The sequence below is a fragment of the Pan troglodytes genome, chromosome X (genome assembly GCF_028858775.2).
Source record: "Pan troglodytes isolate AG18354 chromosome X, NHGRI_mPanTro3-v2.0_pri, whole genome shotgun sequence".
Lineage (NCBI taxonomy): Eukaryota > Metazoa > Chordata > Mammalia > Primates > Hominidae > Pan > Pan troglodytes.
The window spans coordinates 133,753,914-133,774,573 of record NC_072421.2 but is presented as its reverse complement, the minus strand read 5'-3'; the positions used below and the strand labels follow the sequence as shown (position 1 = coordinate 133,774,573).

The following is a 20,660-nucleotide window of genomic DNA, read 5'->3' as shown; positions in this document are numbered from 1 at the left end:
GAGACAGTAAAAAAAAAAAAGAAAGAAACTACAGACCAATATCTCTCCTGAAATTAAATACAAAAATCCTCAACAATATATGAGCAAACTAAATGAAACAATATATAAAAATAATTATATACCATGACCAAGTGGGATCTATTCCAAATATGCAAAGCTGGCTAAACCTTTGAAAATCTATCAATATAACCCACAATATCAACAAGATAAAGAAGAAAAATTATATCAACTGATCCAAAAAAGGCATTTGACAAAAACTCATATCCCTTCACGATACAATCTCTGGGCAAGATAAGAATAGAGGGGATTTTTAGCAACATGGTAAGTGGCATCATCAAGAAACCTACAGCTAACATCAACTGTAATGGTGAAAGATTGAATGTTTTCCAGCTAAGATCAGGAACAAGGCAAGGATGTCCACTCTCACCAGTATGATTCAACGTGGTACTGGAAGTTAGAGGCACCCCAAAAAGGCAAAAAAAATTTTTTTAAGGCATTGCAGATTATGCAGTAGTCCAGATAGAAAACCTCAAGGAATCTTCAAGAAAAAAATCTACCAGAACTTATAAATGAGTTCAGAATACAAAATCAACACACAAAAAGCAATCACATTTCTATGTCCTAAAAATGAACATGCAGAAACTGAAATCAAAAGCACAATGCTATTTACAATTGCTCCAATGAAAATGAAATACTTAGGTATACACTTAACAAAGCATATGTATCACAAAATGCTAATGAAACAAATCAAAGAAAACCTTAAAAAATGGAGAAGCACACTGTGTTCACGGATTGGAAGATTCAACATAGTAAAGACGTCAGCTCTCTTCAAATTGATATACAGATATAATCCAATTCCTATCAATATTCCATCAAGGTTATATGCAAACAGACAAGCATAGTCTAAAATTTTTATGGAAATGCACAAGTCCTAGAATAACTAAACCAATTTTTGAAAAGAAGAATAAGGTTAGAGGAATCTCTCTACCCAATATTAAGGCTTTATGTAAAGTTACAGCAATCAAAATAGTGTGGTATTGGCAGAGGGATAGATACATAGATGATTGGAAAAGATGGAAAACTCAGAAATAGACACATAAAAATTTGCTCAACTGATTTTTGACAAAGGTACAAAATCAACTCAATAAAGCAAGGATAACCTTTTCAACAAATAATACTGAAGCAACTGGACATCAATAGACCAAAAAAAAGAAAGAAAAAGAAAAAGAAAAAGAAAGAAAGAAAGAGAGAGGACCTCAACCTACACCTCACACATCTTATGCAAAAATTGACTCAAAATGGACCACAGACTTAAGTGTAAAGTACAAAGCTATGGAATATTTAGAAAAAATATAGGAGAAAATCTTTGGGATCTAGGGCTAAGCAAAGAGTTCTTAAACTTGAACATCGAAAGCATGACTCATTAAAAAAATTAAATAATAAACCAGACTTTAACAAAATTAAAAGCTTTTGTTCTGTGAAAGCCCATATAAAAAGAATTTTTAGGCCAAGTGTGGTGGCTCATGCTGTAATCCTAGCACTTTGGGAGGCCAAGGCAGGTGGAGAATTTGAGGTCAAGAGTTCGAGACCAGCCTGGCCAGCATGGTGAGACCTCATCTCTACTAAAAATACAAAAATTAGCCAGGCATGGTGGCATGTGCCTGTAGTCCCAGCTACTCAGGAGGCTGAGGCACATGAATCACTTGAATCCAGGAGGTGGAAGTTGCAGTGAGCTGAGATCGTGCCAGTGCACTCCAGCCTGGGCGACAGAGCAAGACTCAGTCTCAAATAAATAAATAAATAAATAAATAAATAAATAAATAAATACAAAAAGAATTTTAAAAAATCTACAGACTAGAAGGAAATATTTGCAAAAGATATACCCAACAAAAAATTAGAATATATCAGGGCTGGGTGCGGTGGCTCACGCTTGTAATTCCAGCACTTTGTGAGGCCGAGGCGGGTGGATCACAAGGTCAGGAAATCGAGACCATACTGGCTAACACGGTGAAACCCCATCTCTACTAAAAAAAAATACATGAAGTCCTTGCCCATGCCTATGTCCTGAATGGTAATGCCTAGGTTTTCTTCTAGGATTTTTATGGTTTTAGGTCTAACGTTTAAGTCTTTAATCCATCTTGAATTGATTTTTATATAAGGTGTAAGGAAGGGATCCAGTTTCAGCTTTCTACATATGGCTAGCCAGTTTTCCCAGCACCATTTATTAAATAGGGAATCCTTTCCCCATTGCTTGTTTTTCTCAGGTCTAAAACACCAAAAGCAATGGCAACAAAAGCCAAAATTGACAAATGGGATCTAATTAAACTAAAGAGCTTCTGCACAGCAAAAGAAACTACCATCAGAGTGAACAGGCAACCTACAAAATGGGAGAAAATTTTTGTAACCTACTCATCTGACAAAGGGCTAATATCCAGAATCTACAATGAACTCAAACAAATTTACAAGAAAAAAACAAACAACCCCATCAAAAAGTGGGCGAAGGACATGAACAGACACTTCTCAAAAGAAGACATTTATGCAGCCAAAAAACACATGAAAAAATGCTCATCATCACTGGCCATCAGAGAAATGCAAATCAAAACCACAATGAGATACCATCTCACACCAGTTAGAATGGCAATCATTAAAAAGTCAGGAAACAACAGGTGCTGGAGAGGATGTGGAGAAATAGGAACACTTTTACACTGTTGGTGGGACTGTCAACTAATTCAACCATTGTGGAAGTCAGTGTGGCGACTCCTCAGGGATCTAGAACTGGAAATACCATTTGACCCAGCCATCCCATTACTGGGTATATACCCAAAGGACTATAAATCATGCTGCTATAAAGACACATGCACACATATGTTTATTGCGGCATTATTCACAATAGCAAAGACTTGGAACCAACCCAAATGTCCAGCAATGATAGACTGGATTAAGAAAATGTGGCACATATACATCATGGAATACTATGCAGCCATAAAAAATGATGAGTTCATGTCCTTTGTAGGGACATGGATGAAATTGGAAATCATCATTCTCAGTAAACTATCGCAAGAACAAAAAACCAAACACCACATATTCTCACTCATAGGTGGGAACTGAACAATGAGATCACATGGACACAGGAAGGGGAATATCACACTCTGGGGACTGTTGTGGGGTGGTGGGAGGGGGGAGGGATAGCATCGGGAGATATACCTAATGCTAGATGACGAGTTAGTGGGTGCAGCGCACCAGCATGGCACATGTATACATATGTAACTAACCTGCACAATGTGCACATGTACCCTAAAACTTAAAGTATAATAAAAAAAAATTAAAATTTAAAAAAAATAGAAAAAATTAGCCGGGCGTGTTGGCGGGCGCCTGTAGTCCCAGCTACTTGGGAGGCTGAGGCAGGAGAATGGTGTGAACCCGGGAGGCGGAGCTTGCAGTGAGCCGAGATCGCGCCACTGCATTCCAGCCTGGGTGACAGAGCCGGACTCCGCCTCAAAAAAAAAAAAAGATTAGAATATATTTTTTTACTTTCAAAACTCAACAATAAAATGAACAAACAACCTAGTTTTTAAAAAAGGGCAAAACACATGAGCAGACATTTCACTGATGAACACAGGAAGACGGCACATAAGCACAGGAAAAGATGTTCAACATCATGAAGCATCAGGGTAATGCAAATTGAAAGCGCAATAAAATATCACTACAAATTTACAAGAATGACTACAATGAAAAATAGTGGCAACACCAAATGCTGGCAAAGATGCTGAGAAACTAGATCCCTTATACATTGCTGGTGGAATATAAAGTGATAGAGCTACTTTGTAAAACTGAAAAACAGTTTTGTAAAACAGTCTGACAGTTTGTAAACAGTCTGACAGTTTCTTATAAAGCTAAATGTGCAAACAGTTTGGAGGTTCCTCAAAAAACTAAAAATAGAGCTACCATATGATCCAGCAATCCCATTGCTGGGTATATACCCAAAAGAGAGGGAATAAGTATTTCAAAGAGATATCTGCACTCACATATTTATTGCAGCACTGTTCACAATAGCTAAGATTTGGAAGCAACCTAAGTGTCCATCAACAGATGAACAGATAAAGAATATGTGGTACATATACACAACGGAGTACTATTCAGCCACACAAAAATGAGATCCAGTCATTTGCAACAACATGGATGGAACGGGGAGTCATTATGTTAAGTGAAATAAGCTAAGCACAGAAAAACAAACATCGCATGTTCTCATTTGTTTGTGGGCTACAAAAATCAAAACAATTGAACTCATGGATATAAAGAGTAGAAGGATGGTTACCAGAGGCTGGGAAGGGTAGAGGGGGACTTGGGGGAGGGGAAGGAGGGGATTAATGCGAACAAAAAAAAGTTAGAAAGAATAAGACCTACTATTAAGACCTACTATTAGATTGCACAGCAGGGTGACTATACTCAATAATAACTTAATTTTTCATTTAAAAATAACTAAATGAGTATAATTGGATTGTTTATAACACAAAGGATAAATACTTGAGGGGATGGGTACCATGATATGATTATTTCACATTCCATGCCTGTATCAAAACATCTCATATACTACACAAATATGTACACCTAATATGTACCCACAGAAATTTAATTATTTTTTAAATTAAGAAAAAAACTAAACACGCAACTTCCATACAGCCAAGCCATGGCATTTTTCCCAGAGAAATAAAAACTTATGTTCACAAAAAAAACCTGTACACAGATGTCCATAGCAGGGATTTTTTTAATAACAGCAAAATATTGGAATCAGCCCAAATGTCTTTCAACAGGTGAATAATTGAATAAACTGTAACATATCCATACCATGGAATACTACTCAGCAATGGAAATGAGTAAACTATTGAGACACTCAACAACCTGGATGGCTCTTCAGAGAATTATGCTGAGTTAAAAAAAAAAAAAAAGGTAATCCTAAAAGTTTACATAATGTGTGATTCCATTTATATAATATTGTTGAAATGACACAATTTTAGAAATGGGGAACAGATTAGTGTTGTCAGGGGTTAGGTATGAAGCAGCGTAGGGGGAAAGGGTGGGAAGGAAGTTGGTGTGGTTATAAAAGGTCAGCATGAGGGATCCTACTAGTATTAGAACTGTTCAGCATCAGTGTGCTGGTAGATACACAAGTTTGCCCAGGTGATAAAATTGTATAGAACTTAATACACAGACATAAATGAATATAATAAAAACTAGAGAAACCTGAGTAAGATTGGTGGGTTGTATCAATGTCAATGTTCTGTTTGTTATACTATAGCTTTGCAAAATGTCACCATTAGAGGAAACTAGACAAAGTGTACAAGAATTTCCAACTGCATGTGAATCTACAATTATCTATCAATAAAAAATTCAGTTAATAAAAAGTAAATGCCCAGCCTAGGCAACATAGCAAGACCCCATCTCTACCAAAAAATAAAATAAAATAAAACAATAAAAAATAAATTAAAATTAGCCAGGTGTAGTGGTACACATCTGTAGTCCTAGCTACTCGGGGCGGGGTGGCTGAAGCAGGGGGATGGTTTGAGCTCAGGAGGTCAAGGCTGCAGTGAGCTCTGATTGCACCACTGCACTACATCCTGGGTGACAGAGTGAGACCTTATCTCAAAAAAAAAAAATCAAATGCAAAAGCCGGTACTGTGCTTGAGCAATGACTGAATATCCATCTATTCACATTGGACAGAAGCCATGAGGTCAGGCCTCCATCCTTGGAGGGCTCACAAACATGATTTGCCATATTCACTTTGTTCCTGTTTGTGAACAAGTGATCACTTGCACAAATAATTTGCATAAGCCTTGCTGTCTCTGTATTTTAAAGTGGAGATAATCCATACTAATTCACAGGGGTCTGTGGGCTTAATTGCCATTTGCTCTTTCACTCTACACAAAATTGTATTATTGTAATCATTGGGAGCTGGAGAACAGAGGTATAGAGTAGCTGAATATTTATGAGGCATTTTGTTGCAGATGTACCTGCCAACAGAATGTTAAGTAGAACATTTTCTAAGGTACCAAATTCTGGTTGTGATTTGGGTATATCACCTCATATTAAATCTATGTGTCGTTCTAGCCCACATGTCACATCTGGTTTTTCTTTCAGTCAGGACCTCTATAAATATAATTCAGCACGTTGATTAGATTTGTGAGAGATAATGGTGACCAGAAACTGCCACAGACAGATCTGCCTGTGGGGTAGAAAAATATGAAATGAGTATCTTTAAGGTGAAAAGGAAACTTTTTTTTTTCAAAGTGGTGTCTGCATTCAGTTTCCAGGCAAAAGCATGAAAAACGAATGCTGCAATATACAGACAGGCTAGAGCTTCTATCTCTGAGTCTATAGGAGAATGTCATCCTGTGAAGGAGAATACAAATAAGAAGGCTTTGAGTGAACTACAAACAGCTCATGCTTACCTTTCGTGATGAGGAAGGAGGGTAGCACAGAGAATTGATGTATGAGGGCAAGACCAAATTGTCTTTTAGCTAGTAGAGCCCATCACCATGGAACTTTTCCTATCAGAGCTGATAATTGGATAGAGGAATTAATAGTGAGCCAAACAAAGGCCTTTATAAAGGACATAGACCATGTAATCCATCTCTGCATATTTTAAGAATAGCCAATTCATAAACTAATTCAAAGAAGCTGGAGCATTAGACCAATTAACGAACCTCAGCAAATCAATGATCCCGCAGATATAGGGATGCTATGCTTTGATACAGTGTAGATTTCCCATGATGAACTCAGTTCAGGTTATTTCATTCTTTTCAATAGAAGGGATTTCTTAAATGCAGATCTAAAAGGAATTTAATCTGCATGTCTTTGGAAGACTCTTTTTCTTCATACATTCACAGGTCAAAAAAAATTCCTTTGTTTGATCAAGTGTCTGAGTTGAGATTAGGAAATTATGCTGGCCATATCTTGAGAGGAACTTTAGCTTGTGATAATTTCTTTACGGTTGCTTCAAGATATTTCTGTCACCACCCATTACTTTTAAAAGCCCTGTAGACTTTTGTCATAGCTAGAAACTAGAAACAACTTAAAAGTCCTTCAAACAGAGCTTGTTGAATAAATTATACCATACCCTTTTTCTTTCATACTATTCAGCAGCCTCCCCCCAAAAGAATCAGATAGCTCTATATTTTCTGATATGAAAATGCCTCAAAAATATTATTAAATTTTTAAAAGATGCAGAAAAGGATGCATATAATGATGAACCCAACTGTGAAAAAGAAAAAAAATATATTTACATGTAAATTCAAGTTTTACATTTTTTCCGCAAGGATATATAAGAAATTATTAACAATCATTGCTTTTGGGGATAGACACATAGAGTAAAAGATTGAAGTGAAAGGAGACTTTAGATTTATACTTTTATGTATTTTTAAATCTTTTACCATATATATCTAGTAATTTTACTTTTAGAGGTCAATTAATTTTCAATGAATAGTTACATTAATAAAATAACTAGTAAAAATGATAAATCTATTTAAATTGTAACAGCTTATAGGCTTTTACTGAGAAATTCTACCCTTAGGAACGTGTCTTACAAAATTGAAAACCTAAATGTACCAAGATATATGTATGAGGAAATTTACTGTAGCATTATTTGTAATTGCAAAAAATTGAAAGCAACTTAAATGGCCATCAATGATGGGCTAGTTAAATAAATTATGTTACATGTAAATTATGTTGCATGGAATATATGTAGCCCTAAAAACAGATCTAAATATACCTATGTGTCTGTCCATGATAGTATTAAGTTAAAATAAATCAAGTTGCAGAACCACATGTATGTATATATTATTATTATTATTATTTTATTTCCCACTCTGTCCTTTTTATTTTATTTTATTTTATGTTATTTTATTATACTTTAAGTTCCAGGGTACATGTGCACAACTTGCAGGTCTGTTACACATGCATACATGGGCCATGTTGGTGTGCTACACCCATCAACTCGTTATCTAACACTAGGTATATCTCCCAGTGCCATCCCTTTTTAAAAACTGTACACACTCATGCACATACATGCACACACTTATTACAAACCCATGGAAAACATTTTTTAACAGACACCTCTGTGAAGAGGATAGTGAAGGGTAGGTTTTACTTGATATTTCATATGATTTTGTATTGTTTAAATATATTTTATTCACAAACACATGTATTACATTTGTAATTTTTAAAAATAAGTAGAAGATGCTTAAAACTACTTGAAAACTAAATTTCTAATGACTAGAAATTTCACTGTTATTATTTGTCACCATGTTGTTTAATATTCCAAGACATTTCCAACTATAGTGAATACTTGTTTATTAAACCCAGGTAGGGTTCATGTTTTTCAGGCAGTGTTCCCCAAAAGCCTTCTTCTCATGAATATATAAATATATATATAATTTATGTGTAAATAGATTTATTGAGATTTGTAACCTAGCAATGTACTCATTAAAATTTATTTTTTAAAGGTCATAATCCTTCTATGGACCATAAATATCAATTTATTAGGCAAAAGCTGAAGCTAGACATGTTGTAATCACTCATATTTATTCATATATTGCCCCCTTTGTCCCAGATATCATACAGCCAAAATCGAAATAGGTGAAATTCTATGGTATTTTACAGATCCTTCAGTGGTGAGGCAGGCAATGACTACAGCTAGTAGCCTAATTTCCCCAGGTGAATTATCAAACCAGCCATTACCTCCAAAGGAAGCTTCTAAGACATAGTAACATAGCATAACATTTTGGGGGCCACAGACTCACTTGAGATAGTCCTGTACGGTGGGAGGTGAAAAGAACATGTGTTTTGCAACTAGACCAATCTGTTCAAGCCCCAGCTACACTACTTATCTGATTGGTGACATTAGGCAATTTACTCAACCTCTCTGAGCCCCTATTTCCTTTTGTATAAAATGCCTGGCACACGGTAAGAACTTAGTAAAAGGCACCAATTACCATAATATGTTAGCATGTGATGGAAACTATAGACTGCACCCTCTGAAAAAAAATCTGCCCTGTATTTTTAGGGTGTTGTGATTTCAGGGGCTTTGTCAACTCCTTCAAAGCCATTCTGGCCCCTAGATTAGGAACTCTTGGTCCAAGGTTTGGAAAGAACACTTGAAGAGATCTGAATAGTAGAGAGAACATTTACTACCTTTTTTTGTTTGTTTGAGGTGATAATTTCCTTGTTTGTTACGTTAGATTGTGCATTATGCCCACCATGATTCAGTCAGACCCAGAGGATGGTCGTCCATTAAAAAGTGTATGAAAGAGGCCGGGTGCATTGGCTCACGCCTGTAATCCCAACACTCTGGGAGGGCGAGGCAGGCAGACCACTTGAGGTCAGGAGTTCGAGACCAGCCTGGCCAATATGGTGAAACCCTGTCTCTACTAAAAATACAAAAATTAGCCAGACGTGGTGGCATGTGCCTGTAGTCCCAGCTACTCGGGAGGCTGAGGTAGGAGAATCGCTTGAACCCGGGAAGCAGAAGTTGCAGTGAGATGAGATGGCACCATTGCACTCCAGCCTGGGTGTCGCAGCGAGACTCCATCTCAAAAAAAAAAAAAAAAAGTGTACAAAACAGCAAAATAAAACAGGGTTGTCTAGTACTTTAACACAGCAGTTAGATTTAGCTATCTACCCACAAAGTGGTAGGAAAACTCATGGCCATTCGCTGGCCAGATGTGGTTTTAAAACACCACTGCTGAGCACATGGATATAAGGCCATACTTCCGGTTCCTTAGATCAAAGATAAAGTTACTTTAAACTGCTTTGGGTGAGCTGTTCAGGCTTAACCTACTAGTCTCTAGCTCAGTTTTGTAATCAGAGCCAGCTAGGAATATTCTCTTTTGTTTTTAAGGCCCCAGAAAAGAGAAAAAACAAATATCTTTGGGTGGTAGCACAAAGGAATAGCTTTCCTGTTCCTTTGCATTGGTCTAATCTCAAAGAAACAGAAATCCCCTGGAATGTTCCTCTGCAGTTAACTCAAACAGCATCCAGACTGTTGGTGAAAACATATCCCCTTAGTCTGAGAGAGCCCTTTTAGGCATGGATCTAGCCCCTATTCCTTTCCTAACAGCTTCCTCCTGGAAAGAAAAAACCCATAACAACAGTCAATAATACTCCTTCAAGAATAAGTGAAAGTTTTGGGAAATGCAAAAAAATCTTGTCTTGATGCTATTATCACTGACTACCTGTGCTAAAGACTGCTGCTGCTGATAGTGGAGAGGACTGGATTTGAGAGCAGAGTGGGATTATGCAGAGAAAAGCAATCTCATCTTTCCTTCCCCAAACTCGAGAGGAGACAAATACAGGTGTAATTCCAAGAAGCCAGGTTCCTTACAAGAACTCCATTCCAAAGAGTTCTCCCATATCATAATTGCTCTCAGAAGAAAAAATGAATTGGTTTATAAATATCATTCCCCACTAAAAGGAACAGGGACGCCTTAGTAAAATGACTGCTCCTTGGGCTGAGCAGAAAACGTACAAGAAGAGCCTGGAACATCTTGTTGTGCCAGAGAGTAAGAAAATGCTCAAAGAATGATGGGGAACGTGTCAAAAGGACACAAGAGCCAGATTGAAAAACTCTCACTGACCAACCCTGGGCCAATTTGAACATCAAAATAAATGATAGTAGCAGATTGTAACCCATTGAATAAAATGAGAATCCATGAGTTCATGTTCAAATAAATAAACACATAAATAAGGTTGGGTGTGGTGGCTTACACCTGTTATCCCAGCACTTTGGGAGGATGAGGCAGGAAAACCACTTGAGCCCACCCAGAAGTTAGAGGTTACAGTGAGCTATGATCATGCCACTTCACTCTAGCCTTGGCTAGAGTGAGACCCTGTGTCTTAAATAAATAAACACATAAATATGGAAGAAGAAAAAGCTCTTTCTTACAATAGAATGCCAACTAATAAATGTAAAAAATGGAATTTTAAACTTCATTATTTTGCAAACATCATAGTGATTAGTGAATCAGGCAAGAATCATGAATAGATGTAAAACCTATTGGGTGAAAGTATGGTAAGAAGGGGATAGTTACATAACCTCCAAATATCTCTACAGAAATTACTCAACAATTACAAAGGAAAAAATAATAACTTTATGGTGGAGAAATCTGACAGACATCACCAAAATCAAGTGATCAAAGTTATTATGAATAATGAGACAAATTGTCACCGTGTGTCTACTGATGTGATGAACTGAGAAGAATATAACATCATTTCTGTGGTATTCTTACCAAAAATTCATAGCCTGAATCTAATTATGAGGAAATATTAGACAAACATAAATTGAGAGACAAAATAACTGGACTGTATGCTAAAAATGTCTAGGTCATGAAAGACAAAGAAAGGCTGAGAATCTATTCCAAATTAGTCTAAAGAGACATGACAACTAAATGTAATGTGTGATCCTGAGTTGGATCCTGGGCCAAGCAAAAAATAGTTATAAGGGAAATTACTAGGATAATTGGCTAAATATGAATGTGAAATGTGAATTAGATGTTAGTATTGTATCAACATCAACTTTTCTGATTTTGATCATTATAGCGTGGTTAAGAGAATTCCTTATTCTTAGGAAATACACACTGAGATATTTAGGGGTAGCAAAGAATTATGCCTGCAACTTACTCTCAAATGACTTAGAAACAAATAAGTGGTGTGTGTGTGTGTGTGTGTGTGTGTGTGTTCTTCTATCCTATTCTTCCAATCTTTCTATAAGTTTGAAATCATATCAAAATAAACAAAATAAAGATAAAAGAAAACAGTATGTGCTCCTCATTAAAAAGTGATGACAAAACTAGCAACCTGGGGCCACTGCAAGCAGAGAAGTACTGTGTCAACACTACCCTTGCTAAGGAAAAAAGTTGATAAGTTACTCACAGCAGCGCAGTGTCCTGTCAACAGTTGGGATGATCTTGTTGACAAGCCAAACGTCTTCTTCCCAACTAACTATATTTCCATCTAAACACTTCATAAACTCTTCGTTTTCCAGGATGTGGTCCCAGAGTTGAAAGTAGTACAAGCTGCCAGGAAAGCTACGCATCATGCTTTTAACCTCGCTGCTCTCATTCTTGAGAAAGTGCCCTAGGAACAGAGTCCCATGAGGTGTCAGGTTGTGTGGTTGATCCGTTACTTCCAGTATCCTTTCTTTATTCAGGAAGAGTTCTAATTTGCCCTTCACACCATCCCATATCAAGCATATTGTATGCCATTGAAATGAAGCCAGGTGGTGACGGATAGAAAAGGTCTTTCCCAATTTGTATAGTATTAGCTGCTGATGGTCTCCTGCAAGTCCAAGGTCTATGTCTTCTCTGCCCAGGAGGGCGTTATTAGTAATATAGGAGAAGGCCATCCAATACCTTGAGTTGTCATCCATGAATACCAGATCAATGCATGCTGTGAATCGGCTGAGTTCAGGAATGGTATCTATCAGGCTTACATATGTGTCACCTCTTCCAAAAAAATCCAGCTTTTTTCCTTTTAGTGAAAGTGTATCTGTCCAAATTTGGGGGAGGGGAAAGAGAAAACAAATGAAATTTCTGTTAAAAATTGTTTTATTGTATTTGGCAATATAGTCAAATCTGGGTTATATAATATAATTATGAGTCAATACTGGTGCAAATAAACAAAAATAGTAGATGTAAAAAATCATCTCTATTTGACATTAGCATGTGATTTTTGTTTTGGCAGAAGAGTTTCTTCCTAATTATATTTTGCCTGGACTAATATGAAAAGTTAGATTAGTGTTCCCAGAGCACATACCAGCTGGACAGCTTGGAGAGGCAGTTAGAAGTGTATGGCTAGTGAAAGGGTAGGAAAGAGGCCAAGGAAAAGGCAGCTTGGAATTCAAATTTGCTACACATAATCCTCACTCATATAATCAAAAGAGAACTATTTCCGCCCACCTAACTGCCTTATTACATTCATGGTGCAACAGCAATTTGTTTCTCCAAAGCCTTTTCCTGAGCCAAATGATCTGATTTATTCTGTCTCTGGGGACTGCTTCTCACTGAAAGGCACTGACAGAGGCCTGAAGAATGACCAGCTGGGCGATACTGAAACTCTGGGACTTGTTTGTACTCAGGAATGGAAGACATGGCACTGCCCTGGGTGCATCCTGATGGCCTCCTTCTGTCTCCTCACCAAGGGCACTGCAGTGGTTTCAATATGGCCATAGACCCCAGTTACCATTGGCTCTGGAGTCAGACAGCCTGGGTTGAAATCCATGCCCTGACACTCATCAGCTGTGGAACTTTGAGCAAGTAACTTACCCTCCTGATACCTCAATGTTTGCTTCAGTAAAATGGAGATTTGGGGCCACAGCGTTGTATGCCCGTTCAACTTTAAGGGCCACCATTCACATTATAGTCTATGCCAGATAATAGCCTCTCCCTGATGACTTTACAAGATTATTTGAAGATTAAGTGAGATGATGTATGCAAAACCTTGTTAAACATTGCTGAAGGACATGTCCATTGGGTGCGGTCTTTTGGTAAGTAGTTCGGCAGTATCTTTGAAACTTTACATTGGATATGCCCTTTGTTTCACAAGAAGCTGCAGATGAGTGATGATACTATCACCACTACAAACCTTACACCCCCAGTCTACTAGGTAAATATCTGAGGATTACCTAATTATCAACCTAATTCCAGTGCCAGTACAGCCTAAGCCAGAAGATAAAGAGCTCTGTGGCAGAATTGGAACTGTAACCACTCCCTGAATTAGAGTTGTAACGTTGGGACCACCACTCTAAAACAGTGACAGCCATAACAGAACACTACAGAGGCTAGCAGGAAGTAAATACTTCCCTGCTTCCGGGAGATGCCGCCAAATGAAAGCTTCCAGATATTCTCTGACCATATAGTATTCTCTCCCTCCATTCCTCTAGTGGACATTTTCCAAAAGCAAACAATAACATGTATATGCCTGCCCCACACACACACTCATATACATTCCACCTGCATCACACACTCCCATGTGCAGGAACTCATACTATCCACCTGCCGGGGAGTTATTTCTGAACTATCCATTGATGAATGAGAAAATGCTTACTTCTGTCCCTGGCTTCTGTGATTATATTACTTTATCATCTTTTGTGTGGCTAATAAATCAAGAGTTAATCCCACAAGACAATAAGTGATATGAAACCCAAGTCTCAATTATTGTTGGTTAACTGCCTTTCTGTTCAGCCCTCTGAAATGACGTCAGATACATTTAATAACTGGTTTTACGGTGAGCATAAATCTCCAGGGCTTAGTTGCACCTTAAAAGAGAATGTATCATAATCTCATATGGTCTACAAGGGCCTCTCCTCTCTGCAGTATACTAATTTAGTTTTTGATTTTTTGTTTTAAGAGGGGGGGTCTCACTCTCTTGCCCAGGTTGGAGTGCAGTGGCATGAACATGGTTCACTGCAGCCTTGATCTCCTGGGCTCAAGCAATCCTCCCACCTCAGCCTTCCAATTAGCTGGAACCACAGGCGCATGCCACCATGCCTGGCAAATTTTTTAATTCTTTTTAGAGATGATATCTCACTATGTTGCCTAGGCTGGTCTGGTCTCGGACTCCTAGGCTCAAGCAATCCTCCCACCTCGGTCTCCCAAAGTGCTGGGATTACAAGTGTGAGACATCATGCCCAGCCTGCAGTATACTAATTTAAAACCAGTTGCCAAAAGATGGGAAAAAGCAATTTACAAAAGCAGAAATATAAAGGCCAATACTATAGAAAGATGCCACCTTACTATTTCTAAGCACAAATTAAAACAATAAGGAGACACCATTTTTGCCTACTTGGTTGATAGAATTTTAGAAGACAGAATATCCAGCTTTGGCAAGCCTGTGGGGAAATGAGTCACTCTTACACGCTGCTAGTGGGAGTGCCAATTAAGTATTATTTTTCTGAAGGGCAATTTGCCATTATCTATGGCAATCTTAATTGTATATAATTGTGTGTATCCTTTGACCCAGCAATTTCATTTCTATCAATTCATTTTAGACAAATATACAGATAGACAAAGATGAGAGTACAATGATATTTATTGCCACATTGTTTATAATCAAGAACAATTGACGAACCTGTATGTCTATCAATAAGTGACTATTTAGGAAAATTGCTACCTCTATACAATGGAATAGTGAAACAAACAAGATAGGCCTCTATAGTCATGGAGAGTTTTTCAAGGCTTACTATTGTGTGAAATAGGAGTTATATTAAGTGCAGGTGCAGTATTATCCTATTAAAAAATAAAAGAAAAATATGCAGGTAGTATGCCCATAGGAAAAAGTCTGGAAGAGCACATATTAAACAGTTAAGAATGATTATCTTTAGGTGTGAGATTAGGGAAATTTTTTACTTCCTATGTTACTTATTTCAGCATATTTGCATGTTTTAAACAATCATGTATTACACCTATAATCAGAAAAATAAAGATGGATGGGTGGATGGATAGATAGATGAATGGATGGAGAGATGTATGGACGAATGGATAGGTAGACAGATAGATAATAGATAATAGATAGATGATAGATAGATAGATAGATAGATAGATAGATAGATAGATAGATAGTTAGATAGATAGAATCACTGTGGCCTTACTTAAGATTCTGAAGATATAGGTAAATTCTGCTTAGACATAAGCAGAAGTGTGGTGTAGTGCAGTCTAAAAAGCCAAATTTGAGTCCCAGTTCTGTCTCTTACTAACTGTGTGAACATAGGCAACAGATGCCTGTGAAAGCTCTCAGCACAGTGTCTGGCACATAGAGAACACTATATAAAAGTTAAATAAATAGCTCATATCACTTCTCCATGCCTCGTTCTTCCACAGTAAGATGGAAATAATAACTGCCTACCTCATAGGGCCATGATAAAAGATGATGCAATCATAACTAACATTTAGGTTATGTGTGTGAGAATGCTTATAAACTGTGCAACCCCATGTAAATGTCAGCTGCCATGTTTGCCAGGGTCACTATCAGAAGCCTCTTCCTTCCTCCACAACCTCTTTTGCACCCTCACACATGGAAGCCCAACTGAGCTGAGCCCCACCGCAGCCTCTGGGCCTCCAGCAGGGCTCTGAGGAGGCCAGACTGTGACAAGGTGGAGAGGGGCTTTGCCCTTCTGTTTGGCCAGGCAAGCAGCGTTCTCTGCCGGGCCTCTCAAGGGCCTGCTTCAAAGGCCACTTGTGTCTTTGCATATGATTTCGCTAACCATTGCAGATGTCTGCTTAGATGCTGCCATCTGTTCCCTGGCAATTTTCAAGTCCAAATTGCATGATTGCTCCCCTGAAGCGTGTTCTCTCTTGATTTGGCTCCTCTGTGTCTCTTCGCCTCTATCCACTGTTTCCTTTTATTTTAAATGACATTTATTGTCTTCCTTACTGTTTTTAAGGTGTTTTTTCCATTATAAAAGTGATACTGTACATGTTTTCTTAAAGAAAAACTGAAAAGTATTAGCAAGTAAAAAGATGAAAACAAAGCCAGCCAGAGAGTCCCACCACCCAGAGATAATCACCATTAACATTTTGGTATATTTCCTCAGTTTTTTTCTGTGCACAGGCTTTGCTTGTTTTTGTGAGGCTGAGATCATATTGTAAGGAAAATTGGGTCCCCTGCTTTTCTCACTCATAGCATAAGTGTTTTCCGTGTTAGGAAAAACTCATCATAAATCTCACTTAAATGGCTGTTACTACCCTAGGAGTGCCAAGCACCATTTTATTTGTACTGGGAAATTTCATATAACATAAAATTTACCATTTTAACCATTTTAAAGTCTACTATTCAGTGGTATTTAGCATATTCATAATGTTGTGCAACTATCGCCATTATCTAATTCCAGAACATTTTCATCATCCAAAAAGGAAACCCTGTACCCATTAAGCACTCACTCTCAGTTTACCCCGCCCCTCCAGCCCCTGGCAACTACTAATCTGCTTTTTGTCTCTGGATTTGCCTGTTCTGGACATTTTATATAAAGGGAGTTAGACAATATGTGTCCTTTCTTGTCGGCTTCTTTCATTTAGCATAATGTTCATCCATGTTGTACCATGTATCAGTACTTCATCCTTTTCCATGGCTTAATAAGATTCATTATATGGATGTATCACATTCTGTTTATTGATTCACGTTAATAGACATTTGGATTGTTTCTCTCTTTTGGCTATTACGAATAGTGCTGCTATGAACATGCATGTCATTTGTTTTGTTTGAACACATGTTTTTATTTATTTGGGGTATAAATGTAAGAGTAGAATTGCTAGGCCATATAGTAACTCTATGTTTCACTTACTGAGTAACAGCCAAACTGTTTTTCACAGCAGCTGTACAATTTTATATTCCTACCAGCAATGTATGAGGGCTCCAATTTCTCCACATCTTAGCCAACACTTGTTGTTTTCCATTTACTATTATTATTGTCATCCTAGAGGTTATGGAGTGGTATCTCATTGTGGTTTCGATTTGTATTTCCCTAATGGCTGATGACATTGAGCATTTTTTTGAATATGTTTGTTGCCATTTGCATAGACTCTTTGGAGAAATACATATTCAAGTCTTTTGCCCATTTTTAATTCTGGATACCAGAACCTTATCAGATAGATGACCTGCAAATATTTTCTCCAATTCTGTATTGTCTTTTCACTTTCTTGATAGTGTCTTTTGATGTGTAAAAGTTTTTAATTTTAATGAAATTCAATGTATCGAATTTTTCTTTTCTTTTATTGCTCATGCTTTTGGTGTCATTTCATTTCATTTCTTTCTTTCTTTCTTTTTTTTTTTTTTGAAATGGAGTCTTGCTCTGTCACCCAGGCTGGAGTGCAGCGGTGCAATCTTGGCTCACTGCAACCTCCGCTTCCTGGGTTCAAGCAATTCTCCTGCCTCAGTCTCCCGAGTAGCTGGGAATACAGGCATGTGCCACCATGCCCGGATAACTTTTTGTACTTTTAGTAGAGACGGGGTTTCACCATGTTAGCCAGGATGGTCTCGATCTCCTGACCTCATGATCCACCCGCCTCAGCCTCCCAAAGTGCTGGGATTACAGGTGTGAGACACCGCGCCCGGCCGCTTTTGGTGTCATTTCTAAGAATCCATTGCCAAACCAAAGGTCGTGAAGATTCTCCCTTATGCTTTCCTCTAAGAATGTTACAGTTTTAGTTCTTACATTTAAGTCTTTCATCCATTTCAAGTTAATTTTCATGTACAGTTTGAGATGGGGAAGTCCAACTTCATGGACACAGAGTAGGTCCTTTGTAGCTGTTTACTGAATAAATAGTTGTATCCTGTATTAGGGCACTGAGTTGGAGGCTAATGGGTGGGCAGATGGAGTGCTGTCCCTTGTGCAAAGGTATCAGGGATGAAGCATCTGGCATAGAATGAGAAGTTCTGGACTGTATACTGAACTCGTGCTCTGCCTTCTGTTTTAGGGAACTTTTAGCAAAAGATCAAGGGAGAATTCTCTGTCCCTGTCAGACCCCAAAAGTAATAAATACATTTATTTTAAAAGTCAGTGAGTAAGGCCAGGTGTGGCAGCTCATGCCTGTAATCCCAGCACTTTGGGAGGCTGAGGCGGGTGGATCACCTGAGGTCAGGAGTTTGAGACCAGCCTGGCCAACATGGCGAAACCCCATCTCTACTAAAAATAAAAAAATTAGCCAGGCGTGGTGGCAGATGCCTTTAATCCCAGCTACTCGGGAGGCTGAGGCAGGAGAATCACTTGAACCCGGGAGGCAGTGGTTGCAGTGAGCCAAGATCACGCCACTGTACTCCAGCCTGGGCGACAAGAGCAAAACTCTGTCTCAAAAATAGATAAACAAATAAAATAAAAAGTCAGAGAGTAAATGGTTTAAAACTCTAAGAGATAGACAATCTGAATGGTTTTTTTTTTTTTCAGCAAAATCCCTTTGTTTTCTGCTTATGACAGCATTAAGTAACATCAGACATATCCTATACAGGTTTTTCTACCCTTTCTTAGAAGGCAAAGTTTCTCCTTAAAATGTTCAAGTGTTTCAAAGTTTGGGGGACTGTGGTTCCAGGTCCACTGTCCTGCACTACCTTCAGGGCAAAGGACAAATGAGGTTCTTCCATGGTCAGGTACTCTGGGCATGATCTGGTCACTGTCTCTTCCCCATGAGGTAACCTGCTTTCCTCTTTTTAATTCTAACCCAGTGAGCCTGCCAGAGCATCAGTGTCTGTGTCATTAGTTTGCCAGGGCTGCCATAACAACATACCACATACTGGGTTGTTTAAACAACAGAAATGTATCATCTCACAGTTTTGGAGGCTAGAAGTCCAAGGTCAAGGTGTCAGCAGGGTTGGTTCCTTTTGAGAGCTGTGAGAGAGAATCTGTTCTATGCCTCTTTCCTAGTTTCTGGTGGTTTTCTGGCAATATTTGGTGTTATTTGGCCTATAAGCACATGACCCCGATATCTGCCTTCATCTTTACATGGTGATCTCCCTGTGTGCATGTGTGTGTCCACACTTTTTCTTCTTATAAAGATACCAATAATATTGGATTAGGGGCCCACCCTACTGCAGTATGACTTTATCTTAACTAATTATATTTTCAATGACTCTATTTCCAAAGAAGATCATATTCTGAGGTACTGAGGGTTAGGACTTCAACATATGAATGCTGGGAAGACACAACTTGACTCAACACTGTGTAGGGCTCAGATCCCAGCTAATCACCTGGTAATACCTATGAGAGCAAGGTGAGGCTGCAGAGCAGATTTGAGGAAAAGGGCCCACCAGAGGCATTAGTTGTGTTTATACTTTGAAGAATCTGGCCACTCTGAGAGTGAGTGTTCTACCAAGGCTACTCCATGTCTGCCTTATCTTGGAAGTGTCACTACCCACTCATAAAAGGGCAGGTGAGCAGATACTCACTTGAGGAGGAAGTCTTCTGGCTCTTAGAATCACAAATCCTTGGAATTCAACGTTCTGGAGCACTGAAAAACTTTGTAGACCAGGCCCTGGTCTAGCAGCCCCATGACTGTCTGAGTAGATATAATCAATAGGTACCTGATACTGGGGAGCTCCATTACCCACATCACCATGGCCATAGTGTGCACAACCACAGAGAATCAGAGTTACTATCTGCCACCCACTGCCCACACTTTCCACTGGTCTTGTAACTAGGCTAATCCTTAGATAAACCAGGCCTACCAGATATAGAAGCGTCCAACCCTGATCCTCATTTCTGTCACCAATCACCAGCCACAGAGTTGTCCAACACATCCCTTCCTCTAGTACCTAGGCTGCTGACTCCATTTGTGGCCTGCCAAGAGTTCTTGGCATAGGAGACAGAGGAATTATCCTCACATAGGTCATGTGATTTTTACTTCAAATCTTGGATTCAAGGCCCATGTCTCACCCAAAAAAATAGATGTCCTTACTCATAAAGCCAGAAGCTCCCTGAAAAAAAATTATTTACTCAACAGTGATGGTCACTGAGCATTGACTATGTGTCAGTGTTAGAGTGCAGTAATAGAGTAGACATAACACACAAGGTCCCTGAGCTCATCAGCTTACATTCCAGGGACAGATGCAGTCAATAAACAAGTAAAGGAAAAAACACAAATTACATACAGTACTCTGAAAGAAATTGACAGGTTGATGAGTTAGG

General features: G+C 38.4%; 1 protein-coding gene across 1 annotated transcript in view; it reads right to left on the bottom strand.

Moving 5' to 3' along the window:
• Positions 1 to 20,660, bottom strand: part of ADGRG4 (adhesion G protein-coupled receptor G4) — a 115,775-nt gene that overhangs the window by 81,470 nt on the left and 13,645 nt on the right. Inside the window, exon 5 of the mRNA XM_024353217.2 lies at positions 11,924 to 12,538. Within this exon, the coding sequence (XP_024208985.2) occupies positions 11,924 to 12,538 (615 nt within the window). The remainder of the gene's footprint in view (positions 1 to 11,923; positions 12,539 to 20,660) is intronic.